The sequence below is a fragment of the Biomphalaria glabrata genome, chromosome 7 (genome assembly GCF_947242115.1).
Source record: "Biomphalaria glabrata chromosome 7, xgBioGlab47.1, whole genome shotgun sequence".
NCBI lineage: Eukaryota > Metazoa > Mollusca > Gastropoda > Planorbidae > Biomphalaria > Biomphalaria glabrata.
Window position 1 is genome coordinate 441,052 of NC_074717.1, and position 21,743 is coordinate 462,794.

Here is a 21,743-nt window from a genome sequence, read left to right on the forward strand (position 1 = left end):
TGTGTACTGATTTTGAATCAAGTTAAAACATTCTATATTTCTAGCAATCATCATAATGTTCCAAAGCCTGAATTAAAAAAAATATTTTTTTTGTACAGTTTCAATACCATTTGATTATTTTTAGAACACAGAGATAAAAAAAACAACAACATGCTCCCTATAAAAATAATTATACAGGATATACTATGTAAAAATGTTAAGTCAATTTCTGAGACATTAGACTCTTTAAGTAATACCAGGTGACTTACCTTTCTAAATACAAACGGGGCCACTATATTTTTTTCTTTCATTTCAACTGTTAGGTCTGTTAGGATTTGAATAGCTCTCTCGACTCTACAAGTTAAAAAAAAAAGAAATTATGAATCAGCAAAAATAAGTGTATATTTAAACTTACATCTTAAGTCTGCTTAAATTAATCTACTCATATCTAATCACATATTTAACATTCAACATTTTTCTTCAGTTATATAACTGCACGGCTGCCTGGACTGTCACCTAGATAATTTCCAGATTTCAAAACCTTCCCCCCCCCCCCATCCCGCAGGTTGGGCTAGGATGTAATAATGTTCTAGTCTGAAGGAACATCAGAAAAATGTAGACTTACATTTGAATCAGGTTTAAATAATGGTGCTTTTTTTTAAATATTTAATAAACTATTCAGTCAATAATTTGTTGGCTTGCGCCTAATTTTGATAAAATGTTAATTTTTGTTCAGTCCACTGCAGCTTTAGTTACGATTGATACAAATCTACCTTCAACAGTCTATTTAAATATGCATTACTTGGTAAACAGGCCTCCACTCCATTCATCAATATTTTTCACATACTTCAGAGGAAACTGAAATGAAAATTGTGGCAAAGTCAAGATAACAGCCCATCACTATATCTATTTAGGAACAGCAAGTAATCCCTTTTTTTTAGGAATAGGAAAAAATATGTACCTTAAGTATCGGAAATAAAATCTCCTGAGGAACAAAGACTATAGACTTGGAGCACAGCTTCAAATGACCTCGCTGTTGCCTGGAATATAAGCAGTACAGTGTGACAATTTTATTTTTAACTAGGGACAAAAAACAAAAACAAAAATTCATTGCACACTAAAATATTTCACATGATTTTAGAATATTTGAAAAAAAAAAAAAAAATTCATCAAAATGTACAGAAAAGTGAACATTTTAAAAATCATATTTTATTAAAGAGTTTCAAGTCCATTAATAAAATGATGAGCTTGTAAAGTCAAACACACTGATTTGTTTCTGGGTTTAAGATTGGATGGTTGCCGAGTAGTGTGTTATGCACTCTGGACTGTTGTCTCAATGGTCCCAGGTTCAAACTCTTCCCACAGTTCAGCAGGAGATTTACATAGAGAAGGAGCATCAGAAACTTGTAATGCAAACAAACAAAATTCTCTGAACTAAAAGAAATCTAATGGATCTGGTTGGCCTGTATAGTTACCAAGCACTTTCCTTTACCTGTTTAGAGATTGTTGTTTAGATAAGCCAGCAGGATAATAGAACACACTAAAGTCTTCAAAGTAAATTTCTCCAGGATCTAACAAAAGTAGTGAAAATCTGAAAAAAAAAAAATTATTTGAGTAAGCAGATTTATATACATTGCGCCTAAATACTTTAGGTCACAAGTAAACATTCCTTTTCACATCAGAGATTAAGTAAACACTTTTCACATCAGAGATTAAGTAAACAATTTTCACATCAGAGATTAAGTAAACAATTTTCACATCAGAGATTAAGCAAACATTACTTTTCACATCAGAGATTAAGTAAACATTACTTTTCACATCAGAGATTAAGTAAACATTACTTTTCACATCAGAGATTAAGTAAACATTACTTTTCACATCAGAGATTAAGTAAACATTACTTTTCACATCAGAGGTTAAGCTGGAAGATTGTAGAGAAAAATATTAGCCAGGTGAGTGGATAAAGTTAGTTATTGTATATCATTTCTAACAAGTATGGAAGGTAGTTTGTTAGTCGGGAAAAATGATGTGTTTAAAGTTCATGTTACTATTGCCCAGTGTTAACAAGGCTGCAACATGGCCAACTAACTTTAATGTTCCCAACACATATCTGTAACCATTTGAACTGGATACACTCCCAGACATCATGCATTTATGCAGGGACATTTCAGCTTCTACCATGATTCAAATTTAAGATTTTTAGTTTAGAATCCAAGAACTTTCATTTATAACAAGCCAACAACCAGCTTCAACTAGGTGTTTTGGCTATGGGCAAGTCTCTTTTTCAGATTTGCTTACAAAATGTGGTACCGTGTATTTCTGTGTTGTCCCCTCTTCCTCTTTCCTTTGAGGTTCCAGGTGAGGGCTTGACTTGTAATGTTGGTAGCATGCTTCAAAAAGGGCGTGGCCTATTCATCTCCAGCGTCTCTGAAGGATACTTCAATGGGCTGCTGCTTTGTTCTTTGCCACAGTTCCTCATTAGGGGACCAGTGGACCATAAGAATCTTCCTGAGGCAGGTATTGATGAATACTTGGATTTTTTTCATGGTGGTGATGGTGGTTCTCCAGATCTCTGCTCCATAAGGTAGCATTGGCTTCTATATAGTTCGTACATCATGGTTCAATGAAGACTACTTTTGTCATCCAGAGGGTTGAAGGCTTGGCACTGTGGTTTTGTGGCTCCTCATGTGGCTGGTGAGACCTATATTTGGATGCACCCTGGGAAGGTTATTCCAGATGGAGCTTGTTGGGTTGCCTAGATTTTCTTTTCTTCAACCAGCACAGCTCTCTTGGCCTCTGTAATTTTTTGCGCCAGTCTTCACAGAGCAGGGCAATGACGCTCTATCATGTGCTTTTGTCTCCCAGGTGGCAGGGTCAAACTTGAAGGAGAGATGCTTTGAGGGTGTCCCTAAAGAGGTATGCAGGAGTCTTCCATCCTGTAGACGTGGCCTGCCAATTGCAACTGAAACTGCATCAGGATTGTGTGGATGCTTTGTAGGTCGCTCTTCTGAGAACTTCAGTGTCAGGTAGTTTGTCTTGCCATTTAAAATTCAGTAATTGGCTTAACAATGGTGTTGAAGAGCCTGATCTTGAAGTGCTTATTTTCCTGGATCTCCAGCTCCTGGAAGGCTGCTTGAGCTTTATGTATCTGTTCTTCCATAGGTGTCCAGGTTACTGCCAAGATAGGTGAAGCTTTCCATCTCTTCCAATGTCTCGTATTGGACTGTAATGGGTGCGTTGTTGGACATCTTTTTCTTGAACACCTTGCTCTTCCCTCTGTTTATGGTAAGACCCAGTGTAGCTGAAATGGTGCTTATCTTTTCCTGTATCTGCTGTTGTGTGTGAGATCATCATCATCATCATCAAACTCCATTTGAGTGAGGGCTTGAGAGGCTCAAATCCTCTCTTGCAAAAGCCCTGGACAGAAATCCTGCTGTCTTGCGTAGTGCATAAATGTCACCATACAGGTCGAGAATTTTTAGTTTCCCAGACCTGTTGAGATGGAGATCAGCAAGTCTGGGGCAGTCAAACAGAATAGGAGGCACGGTTTCCTCTTCTTCCCCGCAGCGGGGGCACCGCGAATCGAAATTTGGCCATAGCCGTGAGAAATATGAGCCAACAGGACAATGGCCTGTCCTGCACTGTGTGTGAGATAGAAGAGCCAGGTCATCGGCCAATTTGAGGTCATCTACCTGTTTTCACACAGTCCACTACTCCACTTCTGGTCTGTTGCTGTCTTCATGACCCAATCTATGACTAGCAGGAACATGAAAGGAGAAAGTAGATAGCCTTATCTTACTTATGTTTGGACTTTGAATGCAACTGTCAGTTGTCTGCCATGCCCTATTTTGCCATTCATCTCCTCCTATGACTTCCTGGTGATGTTTGTAATTTTTTCAGGCATCCCATAGTGTCTCAGTAGTCTCCAGATGGCCCGTCTATCCTCGCATTCTCATAGTCTATGAAACTGATGTTCCATTCCATGAGCTGTTCCAGATGACTATGTGTGCTATGACACTCAGTAAAGTCTTAGTCTAACTCATCTAGAACTAGATCAAGTCTCTAAGTAGTCTATGACTAAAACATAATAAATAGATCAAGATTCTAGAATAATAATACTATAACCATCTTATGAAATACAGATGGTACTTCAAAAAAAAAAGATGATTACTGCCTACATGTGTTCCTAGGTCAATCTAGTCATGCACGCACTTAAATTCTGCCAATTCATTGGTTTTCCTGGCAGGCTTAGGCAACCCATTCCATGCTGTAATACCTTCTTATCTTATATGATACAGACGTTACTTCAAAAAAGAAGATGATTACATCCTACGCATCATGCATTTAGTCATGCATGTTAACCAATGACCTAAACTCCGCCAAGTCACTGATTTTCCTGGCTAGTTCAGGCAACCCATTCCATGCTCTAATAGCGCTAGGAAAGAAGGAGCTTTTGTACAAATTTGTCCTAGCATATGTAACAAGTAATGTGCCTTTATCTTTGTGTCTTTCTGAGTATTTTATTAGGTTTTGTTTTTTTATTTAAAGATTATAGTTAAGCGTTTTATGTATAATTGCTACTTTAAAACTTCTATCCTGAAGGCTTTCTAAATTTAATGATTTTACTAAAGGTGTTTTTCTAATCAAATGTGAATATTCATTTTTTATGAGTCTCATTGTTTTATTTTGTTCCAGTATCTTAATGTTTAATGAGTTGAGGGGTCCCAAACAGAGGTTGCATATTCTATTATTGGCCTAACCAAGGTTAAATAACATTTTAAATTTATGTTCTTATTTGATTTATAGAAATTATTTCTTTTAATAAATCCTAATGCTTTCTTTGATTTTTTGATAGTTTCATCAATATGTCTATTCCATGACAGTTTTTTAATTATTATAATATTTAAGTATTTTGTGTTTTTAGTCTGTGTTACTGATTTACCATGAATAAGATAAGTGGGATTAATTTGTTTTAGTTTTTTTGTTACTCTTAATAACTGACAGTTTTAAAGGGGGAAAGACATGCTCTAATTTTATTCACATTTCTAATATCTTGTGTTGTTTTTATTGATATATATATATATGTAATGACACAAGATGCGTAGAAGTTGAGGTTAATCGGGTTTTTCCATAGTGACGTGACGAGTAATTAAAAAGTAGGAGAACGGAACAAGAAGAGTAACGGACAAGACGCCTTGGAGGACGACGCTAGGCTAGCAACGACAGAGGACTGTGCCCTTTTTATTGTTCATTAAATTGTTGAAGTTATCAGCCTGTGTTATCAAGTATATTCTTTATTCATTCTGTTGTTGTGTCATATGGACTCACATGCACATTATGCAATTGTCTACAAATAATCTGACTTTGTTCCTGAACTATTGCAACTTGGTAAATCACTTATAAATGTAAATTAAAAATAGTAGTGGACCCAAGACTTTTCATTGAAGTACAACTGAGTTTACAGTTATTGCTGTTGATTTAGAGCCTTTTATTATTACAGTTTGCTCTCTCCTTATCAGAATATCCTGAATCTAATGAACCATCAATGCCAAAATATTTTAATTTTTTAAGCAAGCTATGGTGGTGAAAAACCTAACAAGATATATCATCTCTTTGCTCATTATTATCTAAACCTTTTGAAAAAATTATAAATTATTTTTAGTTTTGTTTCACATGATCTATATTTCCTAAAGCCATGGTGGTATGGAGTAAGGACATTATGTTTGTCTAAATGGTTTATGATGTTGCTACATTTTATGTGTTCTAGGATTTAAGCTGATTAGTGATACTGGTCTGTAGTTTCCTGGGTGAGATTTTTCTCCTTTAATTTTAGATTTTCTATAGTGTTTTTAAAATGGCTTTTAATGAAATTTCAGAGGTTCTCAACTAGTTGCTTAATGTCTTTTTCTGATAAGAATGTTTGTTGATAGTTTAATGCAGCTTGGTGTAGTTGTGTTAGGTTGCATTTGTTCCAGAGTAAGATTTTCGTTTGGGTTTTATATTGGTTACTGCTTTTATCTGACTGTATTTTATTGATATCATGGTCAGATAGTCAAGGGATAGTATCATAATCTACCACTAATGCAAGTCTGTTGGTTAATCTAATTTGTTTAATCTAGTTGTTTTTTTTTTTATTTTTGATCTAAACTTAAGTTGTGTAAAGTTTCTATAAACAGCTCATTTATGTCCTTAAGGTTTTGGTGTTGGCCTCTGGTTAATGTTTTCCAATTTATATCAGGCAGACTGAAGTCACATAATCCAAAAAACTACATTTTTATTTTTTTCTTTATGTATACATTGTATAGTTAACTGATTACATCTCATCTTGAATCTAGATATACTCTAGTCTAAACTAGAATTTGGAGGGCTGTGTGTAGTCAGTGTAGATACTGCATATTTTTATTTATATTTTAGTATTATGGATGTAAATCTAGATCTATGTATAATGATACTCTAATTCTAGGTAACTACATTAGATCTAGGACTAGTCTAGAGCTAGAGACTAGATCTACTACCTACTACTAGATTAGATCTAGGACCTACTAGGACTAGGTAATCTATTCTAGGTCTAGAGTAGAGAAACTAGACTTCACTAGAGTCTTGTCTAAAATAGCCTAACCCTAAGTCAGCCTAAGTTAGGCCTTTCAGTCCGCATGAAAAATCATCCGTATTTTTTTTGTCCCACTTCGCCGCGAAACGAGGTTAGGGTATCCCATTTTCTTTTTAAAAGCCTCTTGTAAATATAAGTTGTATATAGTCATGTGATACACCGTTGTACGCAGAAATGGATGACGTTTCCATTACTGTTTGAAATATTAAGATAGCTTAAGTGTGTACGAAACTGTTGCAGGTTGAAGTTTTCTCTTTGTAATATCTTCGTATTCTGTTGACCCTTAAGAAAATTTCAAACATCGTTTTAAAGCTCATCACTTGCCGATTCTATGTGTGCAATTAGTTTTTTTGTAAGTATTGACAATTCCAGCGGCTTTTGATTGAAAGTAATTTTTTATTTTGGTCCAATCAAATCACTCGCGCAGCCCTCTTTTTTTTTCCCTACGCGTCATTCGCGATGTCAAAAGTAGGTCACGTGACTGGGCCCAGCCAATCACCTTGTGCTTACCGGCTGTATAACTGGGTCAAATGAATGAATGCCATGTCAGATGAACGTATTTTCTCACTTAAAATATTATTTCATAATGTTAATTAATAGTTAAATAACATTAAAAAATCACAGGAATATTAATTTTAATGTATCTTAAAATATATATTTAAAAGCTAAATAATAATTAGATCTATATAGATTAAAAAAATAATTCAAAGTGACAATGTAAGACAGGACAACCAAAAGTGGGACAAACAAATAAGTAAAATACAAAGGCAAAGAAGAGGTCAAAATAATTAACTAAAAAATTTATAACTTTTGAACTAATTATCCGATTTTCAAAATTCTTTTTGTGTCATTTATATCTCAAAATTATCCATCTAGCTATAGTGTTTCATTGCATATAGGTAAATAACTATTTTATCACTGAACTCCCTACCTAAGTCGCTGTATTAAAATTAGTACTATTACCTAAGTGACATAATGAGCCTAAAACTAAATCTATAGTCTATAGAACTATAGACGAGAGGTAGTAGAGTGTGACTAGAGTCTAGAGTAGATCTACTATCTAGATCTAGTAGAGATGCATTATCATCATGTAGTCAATGTGAATGTAGATCTATTCTGGATAGTTTGGATACTAGGTCTAGGAATAGAATAATAGATTATAAGATAAGACTAAGTGTCACTAAGAAGTAAGTTTTAGATTAGTCAACTAAGTTACTAACTTAAACTTTACTTAGAGTTTAGATTTAAAAAAAAATGTAATTGCCTTTCTTGTCCTAAAGTATCTGTTTCAAGAAAAGCCATTTTGGTCAAGTTATACAACGCTTAAAGTGTTCAATAAGTCTTAAATTAGAGCTAGTTGAAGTAAACTTAGATCAAGTCTGATTCTTTTGTTTCTATCTTTAGTCTGCTTTTAGTTTCACGCCCATCAACAGGATATTACGTTAAGAATTATCTCTCTTGTATTATTGGGGAGAACTTCTTAAAAAAATATTGTTTAAAACTTAAAATAATTCTTTAAAAAACTAAAACATTAAATTAATATTTTAAGAATAGTTTTAGAAGTATTATCATTATGTTATTATTTTTTTCATTTCATGTATATTCAACGTAAAATATTATATTAATATATAATCCTAATAGCATTTTAAAGACTGACCCATAACCTATAACCTTTACCAACATGGCAGACAAAAACAAATACACCGTGTTACTTCCAACTTACGAAGAGCGTGCCAATCTTCCAATAATTGTTTGGCTTTTGGTTAAATATTTAACTGAAAGGTTTGTGAATATGTAGATCTCTCAAACTATTTATTTTAAGGTAGACATAGATCTAGTTAATGAGTAGATCTATGTAATGTATTATGTAGTAAAAGTATTCCCAATTTAATGAATTTTTAATAGATTTAGAAATCTGTATATATAGTAGATTCTTATACCTGAACACCGACTTACGGGAACTAGGTCAAATTTTTATTTTGTTTTTTTATTTGGTGACGGTTTAACTTACAAAAAAACTGAAAGCAGATTCTTATTCTGCAACTAAAGGACTATAAAAATAGCTGTATTCCTTTGTATTACCACTCATAGTCAAGATTTTATTTTAAACTAAAGTGGGTCACTTCATGCTCCTATATTGAACGCAGTTTTTGGGCTTTCTCCTCAATTGGACAGTGAGCACCGTCATTGTACACCACTATGTAATTGCTAATAAATTATATCTGTGTTACTTAATTTTTTTTTAGATTGCATTAAAAGAAGTAGATTCACTATTGCAATATGTATTTATTTCCTCATATACTCTCTCTCTGTCTCTCTAGTACTCTATATATAGAATATATAAAGAATATATATAGGCCTATATATCATTTATAGTTTATTATTTATATACCTATGTAATCAATGTGTAGAAACAGACAGAAATAAATCTATATAGATTATATATCTATAAATTCATTATTATAATTTAATAAACATGATATTTTCAACTAGGCTACATTGTGTATTTCATCTGTCTTTCTTTTAATTGCCATCCAAGGACCCTCTTCTTGTTTTCATAAGTTGGATGTTCGTTTTGTGACACATTAACACCCCCCTCCCTCCCATAGATGCTTATAATTCTTTTCATGACTCTCTCCCCCTTCCCTCCACTGCCTGTTGGATAGTTTGTGACACTACAAGCTGAGTGTATACTTCTCACTGCCAGCTCATCTGGAGTGATCACCTGCAGTGGGCATGGTCTCTGGCTTCAAATTAGCAGCCCGCACTTTTTCTTTCATTCATAAATTATATATTGTAGACATCTCGATCTAGGTCAAGCTTATTCATTGAAAAAATCATAGATTTATTAATCCCAATAATATTTCTTATTACGATTTTGCTGTGTCCAATGAAGGAGAATGAGCTGAATTCATTATTATTTGTTGTACACCCCCTTATTAAATTTTATTTAGCAGCTAACGGTATAAATGTGATTGACTTGTCTTTCTAAAGATGTTTGGAAGCTTATTTTAATATGCCCATCAGCCTACAATCAAACAGGCTCATAATATAGCCTTCATCCCTTATATGGGTATGAATTGCCGGGGGAGGTTAAAACAACAGCTTTACATACATGGTTACCGAGAATCTAAAAAACTGCCATCTGCTTTGGAAAAACGGAACAAAATTACCACAACTTATCTAAAATTGGACATGCGCAGTCCGGAAACGTTGATTTTTGCTCCAAACATAAAAACAAATGAATTACAAACAAAAAAGCGACCTGTTCATTGAAGGAGAATTTGATGGGGTGTCCAAAATATAAGAAGCTACTATATATATATATATATATATAGAATGAGATATCTTCTTGTCTTAACTTAACAGACGTTACTTCAAAAAAGAAGATGATTACTTTCTATGCGTCATGCATAATAACCAATGACCTAAACTCCACCAAGTCACTGGTTTTCCTGGCTGGCTCAGGCAACCCATTTGGGCCATTCCATGCTCTAATATTAATAGCACTAGGGAAGAAGGAGCATTTGTACACATTTGTCCTAGCATATGGAACTAGGAATGTGCCTTTATCTTTGTGTCTTTCTGTGTATTTTATTAGATTTTGTTTTTGTATTTCAAGATTATAGTTCAGTGTTTTATGTATAATTGCTACTTTACTTTTGAGTCTTCTCTCCTGAAGGCTTTCTAAATTTAGTGATTTTACTAAAGGTGTTACTCTAGTCACTACTCAAATGTGAATATTCGTTTGTTAGGTCACTGCTCTATTTTGTGTCTGTTCCAGTTTCTTAATGTTTTCTTGAGTTGAGGGGTCCCAAACATAGTCCATAAGTTCACTAGGTCACCACTGCCAACTTATCTACCTTAAAAGCTAGGGGCCTTGGATGTAAAGTTTTACCCTAGATTTAATTATCTAACTAATAATTTTGTTAGGAGGCAATAATATCGTAATACTTCAGTTATACCGGTACTTGCTAGTTTAAGAGCTCAACTTACAGAGATTCCAACAACTTTATTTGAAATTTACTAGATAAATCAAATGTCACATATGGATTCTTTTTTTTAAAGATTTTTGTATTTGAGCAATTGATAATAATAATAATAAAAATAATTTACTTTATTGTCTGTATGGAAATTTGTCTTACAATTTGTGCACTATACAAACACAAAGCATTATAACTATAAAAAACTAAAAAGTACATTCATAATTGATATGTGAAAAGTTTATATCAGATTGTTTCTATTTAATGATTTGATTGCCAGGGGAACAAAAGAGTGTTTGTGTCTGTTTGTCTTTGCTATCGGTGTCTTGTATCTCTTTTGTGATGGTAAAATCACAATATCCTGACCCAAAGGGTGATTTTGTATGAATTGCTCTGTAACTGTTGAAGAGTTTTAAATCTAGTAAAAGGAAATCTAACATTATCTTATATATCCGAATTGTAGATCTAGTTATGATTTAGATTCTTTGCTCATTATTAAAAGATAAGATCAATTTTTATATACATTCTTTGCATTGAAGACTGTTGTCATTTTACAATTACCATAAAAGCTGCATAGGCAAATTTGAATATATATATGTTACAGTAATTGATTGATTTGAAGAAAATCTCTATAGTGAATAAGAAGGAGAAATGGTTGTAGTTTGGTAGGTTTTTCACTCGTTTCATTGATTTAGTACTGTATAATCATTGTTTTACCAGGAATATATATGAATTTTTCTATGTATAGCTGGTAAAATATTTGATGTACTGTTTTTGTTTTTTCTTTGAGGTCTTAGGTTGTATAATGAGATATCTTTCAAAGATTCTGTTTGTTTGGATGTTATGGAAACAAAGATTAATTATATTCTAGCTTAAAACTCCAGCAGTTTGGTAGGCAGGGCTAGAGCCTGAGCCCACCATGATGACAGTCTTTGGGTGCATACCATGTGACTTGTTTTTACAAGTGACTGTGCTATTAACTGAATTCTGTTGGTTGTCATTTTCAATTTCCAAGATGATTAGCTCTGATGTTTCACATTGTCAATGGCTTTGAGAGTAGTATATGTATTGAATTCCTTCTTCACCTTGTACATATTTATGAATGTTTTGATGATGTCTGCTAGAAATTGTGGTCCTTTACTTAACAATATGACTTTGTCCAGTCCTGAATACTTCTGAAAGTTCTTTGGTTATGCCAATTATGTTGACTAATAGAATAGCTTCTTAAATGTTATATCATTCTTTTATTGATTTATTTTCTTGAATAGTTCAGTAGCCTGCAATATACGGTTTGTCACTTGTTTTTTGTTTTTTTCAAATCTTTATTTGTCTTTGTCTTCTAGTAAAACCATATGTGATATATTTTTTGTGTTGAATGTTTTAAAATTCTTAAAGCTATTTTTTTTTTTGCCATTTCATTTTTTTTTTCACTCTTATATCTTCATTGCCCTTAGACTTGTTTCTTGTTGTTTTATTTTGTATTTTTTTTTTCTGTTTCTTTTGTTCATTGATTTTGATTTAAGTGATTATGTTTGCAGTGACTATGACTTTGAAATTATAATTATTGATGATGGCAGTCCTGATGGCACCTTGGAGGCTGCTAAAGACTTACAAAGAATTTATGGAGAGAAGAAAATTGTAAGTTAACTGTTGTTGTTTTAAATTGCTTTTGTGTAGTGAATTTTTTCAGTGCACTAAGGTACACTCTTTTTGGGTTATTTCTACTCCTGATTAGTTCATTCTTGGATCCAACAAATAATAATTGTAAAACTATGATATTAAGAATATTTCATATATTTTTATTTACAGGACAAAAAGTGTAACACATTAAATAAAAATAGAATTTAATTTCATTCAAAATATAAATATTTAATATGCATAAAAGTAGAGCTAATGTAGAAATTGTTTTTGTGTGTTTAAATCAATAAGATTAACAGTACATAGGTATAGTAGATGATTCATTGATTCGTATTGTTATACATTGTTGTAATTTCTTGCCCAGTGTTGTATAGTTCTTCCTTGGACGTTATTTGGTGCTAGAATTTATAACTTTAATGTTATAATGGGAATTAAAACTGAACGTATATAGGTGATATTAATCAGGTCTCGAGAGAAAGGTCGAAGTCAGTGTTTATTCAAATAAAAATGGCGCGCTCAAATTCAAGAAAGAAAGATTGAAAAATAAAAATAAAGTGAAAGATGGCCTTCATGAGATAAGTTATTACTGGCATGATCATAAGTATTCTAATTTCATCTCTCATCTCTCAAAAGATTTCCACTATTTCTACCACATCTTGGCCTTTGATCATTACATCATGCTCATAATAATATTGACATCTCGTCTTAAATAGAAATAAAATATAACTAAATACAAACCCTACATTATAATATATGTACCTGTTTTCATAAAGTCTTTTATTTCTCAACAAATATGAAGAGTGGATGAGGAAAACTAAAAACACTATAATAGCATGTCTAAAAATATCAAAAAGCATTATAAATAAACATATTAAATATTAGATGAAGTAAGGGTTTTAAGGTATAGAACATAAAGCCTTTACAACACAATTACACAATGGCTAAGAAACAAAAATATTTAACCCTAATCAGGGATGAAATGTCCGGTCACATGTAGATATATGGTGACCACTATATTTAGTTGTATCTGGCTTAGAGTGTGTCAACTTTTGGTTACTTATTATTAGTTGCATGGGAGAAGCTCCAAAAATCAACCTTGAAGAAAAATCAGGAGTCGCTGACACTTAAGAAGCTTGTGGCACACAGGGCTGTACTCAGGCAGAACCTGCAATACAGCTATGTCCAAACTGCATCTGCTGTCCTTTGGAAACGTCAGTTGTGTGGAGTGGGGAGGGGGGGGACTGCTGTGTGGTTGTTCCAACCATAGCTAATGCCCAGGCTTTCACCTCATTTCTATGATATGATCCATAGTTGCTTTGAGGCAGTAGGAGGCCAATATTATGAGCTGGCAATGAATATTTTTTACTACTGTAGCTAGGGCATAGTTGTTTTATAGTTCAAACAGATTATAGTTTAAAGTAATATGATTATTTGATTCTTTTAATATTTTTATTTATATTGTCTATTGTAGGTTCTTAGACCAAGAGAAAAAAAACTTGGTTTAGGTGAGTAGTGGTATCTTGATATAAACTGTGTTGCAGTCTATTAGTTTCTTGATATAAACTGTGTTGCAGTCTATTAGTTTCTTGTTATAAACCTTGTTTCAGTCTATTAGTTTCTTGTTATAAACTGTGTTGCAGTCTATTAGTTTCTTGTTATAAACTGTGTTGCTGTCTATTAGTTTCTTGTTATAAACTGTGTTGCAGTCTATTAGTTTCTTGTTATAAACTGTGTTGCAGTCTATTAGTTTCTTGGTATAAACTGTGTTGCAGTCTATTAGTTTCTTGGTATAAACTGTGTTACAGTCTATTAGTTTCTTGGTATAAACTGTGTTGTAGTCTATTAGTTTCTTGTTATAAACTGTGTTGCAGTCTATTAGTTTCTTGGTATAAACTGTGTTGCAGTCTATTAGTTTCTTGTTATAAACTGTGTTGCAGTCTATTAGTTTCTTGTTATAAACTGTGTTGCAGTCTATTAGTTTCTTGTTATAAACTGTGTTGCAGTCTATTAGTTTCTTGGTATAAACTGTGTTGCAGTCTATTAGTTTCTTGGTATAAACTGTGTTGCTGTCTATTAGTTTCTTGTTATAAACTGTGTTGCAGTCTATTAGTTTCTTGTTATAAACTGTGTTGCAGTCTATTAGTTTCTTGATATAAACTGTGTTGCAGTCTATTAGTTTCTTGTTATAAACCTTGTTTCAGTCTATTAGTTTCTTGTTATAAACTGTGTTGAAGTCTATTAGTTTCTTGTTATAAACTGTGTTGCTGTCTATTAGTTTCTTGTTATAAACTGTGTTGCAGTCTATTAGTTTCTTGGTATAAACTGTGTTGCTGTCTATTAGTTTCTTGGTATAAACTGTGTTACAGTCTATTAGTTTCTTGGTATAAACTGTGTTGCAGTCTATTAGTTTCTTGGTATAAACTGTGTTGCTGTCTATTAGTTTCTTGTTATAAACTGTGTTGCAGTCTATTAGTTTCTTGGTATAAACTGTGTTACAGTCTATTAGTTTCTTGATATAAACTGTGTTGCAGTCTATTAGTTTCTTGTTATAAACTGTGTTGCAGTCTATTAGTTTCTTGTTATAAACTGTGTTGCAGTCTATTAGTTTCTTGTTATAAACTGTGTTGCAGTCTATTAGTTTCTTGTTATAAACTGTGTTGCAGTCTATTAGTTTCTTGTTATAAACTGTGTTGCAGTCTATTAGTTTCTTGGTATAAACTGTGTTGCTGTCTATTAGTTTCTTGTTATAAACTGTGTTGCAGTCTATTAGTTTCTTGGTATAAACTGTGTTACAGTCTATTAGTTTCTTGATATAAACTGTGTTGCAGTCTATTAGTTTCTTGTTATAAACTGTGTTGCAGTCTATTAGTTTCTTGTTATAAACTGTGTTGCAGTCTATTAGTTTCTTGTTATAAACTGTGTTGCAGTCTATTAGTTTCTTGGTATAAACTGTGTTGCTGTCTATTAGTTTCTTGGTATAAACTGTGTTGCACTCTATTAGTTTCTTGTTATAAACTGTGTTGCAGTCTATTAGTTTCTTGGTATAAACTGTGTAGCTGTCTATTAGTTTCTTGTTATAAACTGTGTTGCAGTCTATTAGTCAGTTTTGTGTAAACTGTGTTGCTGTCTATTAGTTTCTTGGTATAAACTGTGTTGCACTCTATTAGTTTCTTGTTATAAACTGTGTTGCAGTCTATTAGTTTCTTGGTATAAACTGTGTAGCTGTCTATTAGTTTCTTGTTATAAACTGTGTTGCAGTCTATTAGTTTCTTGATATAAACTGTGTTACAGTCTATTAGTTTCTTGATATAAACTGTGTTGCAGTCTATTTCTTGATATAAACTTTGTTGCAGTCTATTAGTTTCTTGATATAAACTGTGTAGCAGTCTATTAGTTTCTTGATATAAACTGTGTTGCAGTCTATTAGTTTCTTGGTATAAACTGTGTAGCTGTCTATTAGTTTCTTGTTATAAACTGTATAGTAGTCTATTAGTTTCTTGGTATAAACTGTGTTACAGTCTATTAGTTTCTTGTTATAAACTGTGTTGCAGTCTATTAGTTTCTTGGTATAAACTGTGTTGCAGTCTATTAGTTTCTTGGTATAAACTGTGTTGCAGTCTATTAGTTTCTTGATATTAACTGTGCATCTGTTTATTAGTTTCTTGGTATAAACTGTGTAGCTGTTTATTAGTTTCTTGGTATAATCTGTGTAGCAACAGTCTATACAGACTTATCAATGCTGATAAGTTGTTGAGCTCAATTACCAACAACTCATTCAATGGTAATTTCAACTGTTTCTTTATTAAAGTTATATAGAAATTACATAATGAAAATATTTCCAGACCAAAAGAGTTTGAATGTGTTACTTCATTTTGTAAATAAGGATTAATTTTCATTTCGATGTAAATGATTTGATTTCAGGGACTGCGTACATGCATGGCATTAAACATGCCACTGGAAATTTTATTCTTATCTTGGATGCGGACATGTCCCACCATGTAAGTGATCATGATAGAAATAAATAATGCTACATTTAAGTGTCAATTGCAACGTTTTACCTTGTTTAGATTTAGGTCCTCCTGTGCCATTCGGCACATTGGGTGGCAATCTCTTTCTAGAGAGAGAGGTCATAAACTACTTCCACTTTTTCCCAACTGGTGCCCATGGTTATGAAAGTAAATTTTAATTCTTTATAATTATTTTATTTGTGATGAATACACCCCTGGCTTTCCTACATTCCTCTTTTGATAAATTTCATAAGTACATACTTTTTTTTTTTTTTTTTGATAAAAGTTTGTGTAAATTTTTATGCTGTATAACATTTAGTTGCATTTTTCTTTATATTGCAGCCAAAATTCATTCCAGACTTTATCAAGTATGTATTACAAATTTAACTTGATTTTATAAACTGTTTCAAGAAATAGCCACTTTTTGGCTGGGTATTAGAATAGTAGTAATAGCTAAACTTCCTTCAAGTCAAATCTTTCAAGATATCTAAGCACATGCATAGACTATGCGTCAGTTTTAATTTAAGCTTTAAAGTTACCCCACAAAGGGTGATAACAAAATGTCTTTGTGCAGTGAAAGACCACTTATTGATAAAAAATTGGACAGGAATGTTTCCAATGTTTAAAAGGCTCATTTTTATGATATATATTTAGTAAGAATGTTTTTGTTCATTCAATTAATAAATTAGAGGCGCAGTGGCTGAGCGGTAAAGCGCTTGGCTTCCAAACTGACGGTCTCAGGTTCGAATCCTGGTGATTTTTAATTTCTGGATCTCTTGAGTCCACCCAGCTCTAATGGGTACCTGACATTAGTTGGGGAAAAGTAAAGGCGGTTGGTCATTGTGCTGGCCACATGACACCCTTGTTAACTGTTGGCCATAGAAACAGATGACCTTTACATCATCTATCCTATAGATTGTAAGGTCTGAAAGGGGAATAAGTAATAGTGGAAGCAGAAATTTCCTTCATGTCACTTCTTTCAAAATATGTAAGTACATATATAGACTATGCTGTTAGTTGTAATTTAAGCTTTTAAGTACTTTAACCTAAATAAAGGGTAAAAGACCACTTATTGATGTAGAAAACAAAAATTGGTCGGGAATGTATCCCATGTTTAAAATGTTCATTTTAATAATATATTTAGTAAGAATTTGTTTGTTCATTTTATGAACTAATTGAAAATGGCATTAAAATAAATTGTGTATGCATTAACACAGTTTCAATAAACAATAATGCTGCAATTGTGTTTGACAGAAAACAAGCAGAAAAGAACTATGATATAGTGACTGGCACTCGTTATGTTGGTACTGGTGGCGTGTATGGATGGGACTTGAAGAGGAAACTCATTAGGTACTGTTATACATTAATACTGTCTAGAATGTTGGTTGTACTGAAGCTAAATGGATTAGTCTCTCATTTTATAAATATATAGATTGATTTTAAATCATTTTGATTCTTTTCATACCTTGAGATGGGGTGGCTGAGTGTATGGCTTCCGAACCAAGGGGTCTAGGGTTCAAATCTAGGTGGAGACAGGTGTTTTGACTTAACATAATAAAGCTACAAACATTATAGAAATAAAAAAATCACCCTTTGAGTCAGGATTTTGTGATTTTACCATCACAAAAGAGATACAAGACACCAATAGCAAAGACAAACAGACACAAACACTCTTTTGTTCCCCTGGCAATCAAATCATTAAATAGAAAAAAATCTGATATAAACTTTTCACATATAAATTCTGAGTGAGTCTGGAGTGAATGTAAATTTTTTTTTAATAGTTATAATGTTTTGTTTGGTGTAATGCACAAATTGTAAGACCAATTGTATTCCCTATGGATAATAAAGATTATTATTATTATTATTAATTTGTAGGACATCCCTTAGTCCACCCAACTCTAATGGGTACCTGACATAAGTTTCGGAAAGTAAATTCCTTGGTCCTAGCCACATGACACCTTTGTTAATTTGCCTTTTTTATTATTATAGCTTTTATATAGCACTACTTTCATGCTTATAGCATGCTCAGAGCGCTTTGGTCCAATCTCATTTGTGGACCAGTTGGGGGAGGGGGTAACTAGAAGTTGGTTTTCCGTGCTGCCTTTAGCCACTCAGTAAACACAACTCTGCCAGAGTCAGGTGTCGAACCTCGAGACCCCTTCTAGGTAGTCAAGACAAGCCAAGTTCAAGCGCACTTAGCCTCTCGACCACGCTTCCCACCTTTACATCATCTGCCCCATTAATTGCAGTCTGAAAGGGGGGCTTAACTAGTACTACTACTCATGCCCTGTAGAGAGTAACAACACAATGAAGTATAATTGTTTTATGGCTTGTTGCGCTATTGGAGCCGTCTTATACCTGTCCCTGTCAAGTACTTGTATGTTTCTCTAAAACATGACTATATCAAGCAATACATTTGAAATAGGGTTAATAAAATACACATTCTTTTAGAAATAGAATACACTTTTCAAAATGTACAGCCCTCTAGCTAGAACCCTAAAAATTATTTCTTATTTGCTGCACGTTAGCCAAATATTTGATTCAGCTCTCACAGGCTGTTCATTCAGCTCTCACAGGCTGTTCATTCCGCTCTCACAGGCTGTTCATTCAGCTCTCACAGGCTGTTCATTCAGCTCTCACAGGCTGTTCATTCAGCCAATACACTGTGCAGGTCAATCTCCTTTCATTTTGAAAGAATGTGTGAGGGGTTTGTCCCGTATTTCTTTTTTAGTCCTGAATTTTATTTATGGTCAGAAGCATCACAGCGGGTGAACTTTTTTTTTTTCTCCATCCAATAGAGTTTATTGTTTTTTTCTCAATGCTAATCTGCCTGTGCAGGTAGCTGAGTATGAGATAAAAGATTTAGTTGATTTTTTTTGTCTTTCTATCCAATAGAGTTTATTGTTGCTTTCTCAATTGCTAGTCTGCCAGTGCAGGTAGATGAGTATGAGATAAAAGTTTTAGTCGATTTTTTTCTTTCAGAAAAAAAAAAGCAACATTGACTTATGTACTACCATCCTTCACCTGACTGTTAGTCTGTTGGACACACATGATCTTTCAATTATCTATCTACACTCCTCATTGTCTTTTTTGCCAGGATTAGGGTTTCTTCCCTATATAGGCCCGTCCATTCTTGGTTTTCCTCCCATTACTTTTTTTTGTCTGCCTCTCTTTCTTTTCTGGCACTGGTTCCATCCTCTTCAGAAAAAGATTTGTGAGCCCTGAGGATCTCGTTACATGGTCAAACAGTCACAACTTGCATTTTTTGTACAGTGGTCAAAAGGTCATCATGGGATCCAATCACTATTCTTATCCCATTTCAGAATTCCACTTTCATAATGCAATGTATCTTCTTTTATAATTTATAAGTTTTACTTGATTTGTGATTAACACAAATACAAATTTCTGTTTCAGCCGAGGTGCCAATCTAATTACTCAAATTCTTCTTCGGCCTGGTGTGTCAGATCTCACTGGCAGCTTTCGGTTGTACAAAAAAGAAGTTCTGGAGAAACTCATCACTTCCTGTGTGTCCAAAGGCTACACTTTTCAAATAGAAATGATCATCAGAGCCAGACAAAATAATTTCACTATAGCAGAGGTCAGTACGTCTTATTCTCATGTCACACTTGCATGTAAATAAAATTTATATACGGCAAGATCAAATTTTCAGTTTGTCAATCTATAATAAAACACTAGTGATCTTGAGTTGAACACAATGTCAAGGTAAATAGCAACATTTGTAAACTTTGGGTGCTCTCTACAAACATAAAGGTGGTATAGAAAGAGATGGCCAGAGTTACTGATACAGAAAAGGATACACATATATAGGTGAAAGGTTAAAGAGCAGAAGATGAATAGTATACAAAAGAAATACCTAGTGGTAGACAAATACTGGTCCTATCTTTCTGTGAAAGGTCACATGACATCATTTTATGACATTTATAGTCTTTATCTCTTCATCTCTGTGCCTGAGGTTCTGTCTAGGAAATAGGTCACCAACCAGCTTCCTCCAGGCATCTCTCCAACTGTCCCCACATCTTGTCCATCTGCTTTTAAAAATGCAGTGCCATGCATTCCTGGGTCATCCCCTCTGGCTCCTGGCTTGAAAGTAAAAGGTGAGGGTGCCTGATCTTGGTGGTGGTGGTTATTTCCCTGAATCTCCAAGTGTTCTACTGTATGGAGCGGAGACCTGGAGAACTAGCATCAAAACCTTGAAAAATATTTCAGGTATTCATCAATACCTGCCTCTGGCAGATTCATATAATCTGCAGGCCCGACAAGATCTGACAGAGGAACTGTGGCAAAGAACAAAGCAGCAGCCCATTGATGTAGATATTCTTCACAGGTGCTGGAGATATATAGACATTGCCCCTTTCAGACCTTGCAATCTATAGGACAGATGATGTTAAGGTCATCTGTTTCTTTGGCCAACGGTTAACCAGCAGGGTGTCATGTGGCCAGCTCTACGACCAACCGCCTTTACTTTCCCTAACTTGAAAGGGGCACCCTAAAAATCCTGAAATTCAAAATCACAGTCTTTACCGAGATTCAAACCCAGGACATCATATTCGGAACCCAATCGCTGAACCACTCAGCCGCCCCACCCCTTATTTATAGTATCTGTAATTAATAACTTTTTCTCAGGATTTACAGCCTATAAGTCTATTGCCATCACATTTAATGAAAATCTTATTATTGTCAATGTGTTGTATACAAGAACTAGTACAAAGAATGAATATATAATGTTCATAAAATCCTTTCTATCATTGAGATTAACTCTTTTATTTTAGGTGCCAATTACATTTGTAGACAGAGTCTATGGTGAGTCAAAACTTGGCGGAAATGAAATTGTTGGTTTCCTTAAAGGAATACTATATTTATTTGCCACCACATGAAGGCTGTAATGTGCTAGAAATGTGTTTTTGTTGTTTATGTGGGAGTTAATTGGGTAAATAAATATTTTATGCATTAATAATAATTATCTATACTGTATTGGTAAGTTTACTATGTGTAATGTATGGGTCTGTTTACATAATTGCACTGTCATTGAGTGTCTATTATCTATACCATATTGGTTTTCTAAAAGTATAAGTAAGCTCACTAAGTTTTGAAATTTACTCTAATCATTACATTATTATTAGCATAATTTTATACCACACTGGCAAAGGCCAAAAAGCCAGTACAAAATCAGCCTACAGCCAGAAAATTTATTAATCCGTGAATTGAAATGTTTTAAGTGAAGAGTTTTGGTAGCGGCATTTAATCAATATAAAGTGAGAATACGCAGATTATTGCTGTTTTATTTATCGAATGAAACTGTTGCTGTTAACATAGTTGCATTGGTATTCCATAAATGTAATCATTCATGAATAAAAGTGATCCAACCTGTACATCACAAGTCTTATTTCCTTTACTGACAAAGAAACTATTTCTTAATGTTTCTATCGTTTGTATTATTATTTTCACATGTGGCAAAACATGTAGGTCGCAACTGAGGCTGCGTAGCCACGGGAAATACTGCATCCC

General features: G+C 33.5%; 2 protein-coding genes across 2 annotated transcripts in view; one reads left to right on the plus strand and one right to left on the minus strand.

Annotated features, from left to right (window-relative positions):
- Window positions 1–8,019, minus strand: part of LOC106058225 (protein FAN-like) — a 44,783-nt gene extending 36,764 nt beyond the window's left edge. Inside the window, exons 1-5 of the mRNA XM_056035400.1 lie at window positions 7,854–8,019; window positions 1,472–1,570; window positions 941–1,019; window positions 782–837; window positions 249–333 (exon numbers count right to left, since the gene is read on the minus strand). Coding sequence (XP_055891375.1) covers window positions 249–333; window positions 782–837; window positions 941–1,019; window positions 1,472–1,570; window positions 7,854–7,891 — 357 coding nt within the window. The 5' untranslated portion in view covers window positions 7,892–8,019. The remainder of the gene's footprint in view (window positions 1–248; window positions 334–781; window positions 838–940; window positions 1,020–1,471; window positions 1,571–7,853) is intronic.
- Window positions 8,020–8,215: 196 nt separating this feature from the next.
- On the plus strand, window positions 8,216–21,607 carry LOC106058229 (dolichol-phosphate mannosyltransferase subunit 1-like). Its single transcript, XM_013215608.2, has 8 exons — window positions 8,216–8,371; window positions 12,111–12,210; window positions 13,682–13,715; window positions 16,132–16,208; window positions 16,560–16,585; window positions 17,472–17,567; window positions 19,632–19,815; window positions 21,008–21,607. Exons 1-8 carry the CDS (start codon window positions 8,271–8,273, stop codon window positions 21,110–21,112), a joined length of 723 nt encoding a protein of 240 aa, XP_013071062.2. The 5' UTR covers window positions 8,216–8,270; the 3' UTR covers window positions 21,113–21,607.
- Window positions 21,608–21,743: the final 136 nt, after the last annotated feature.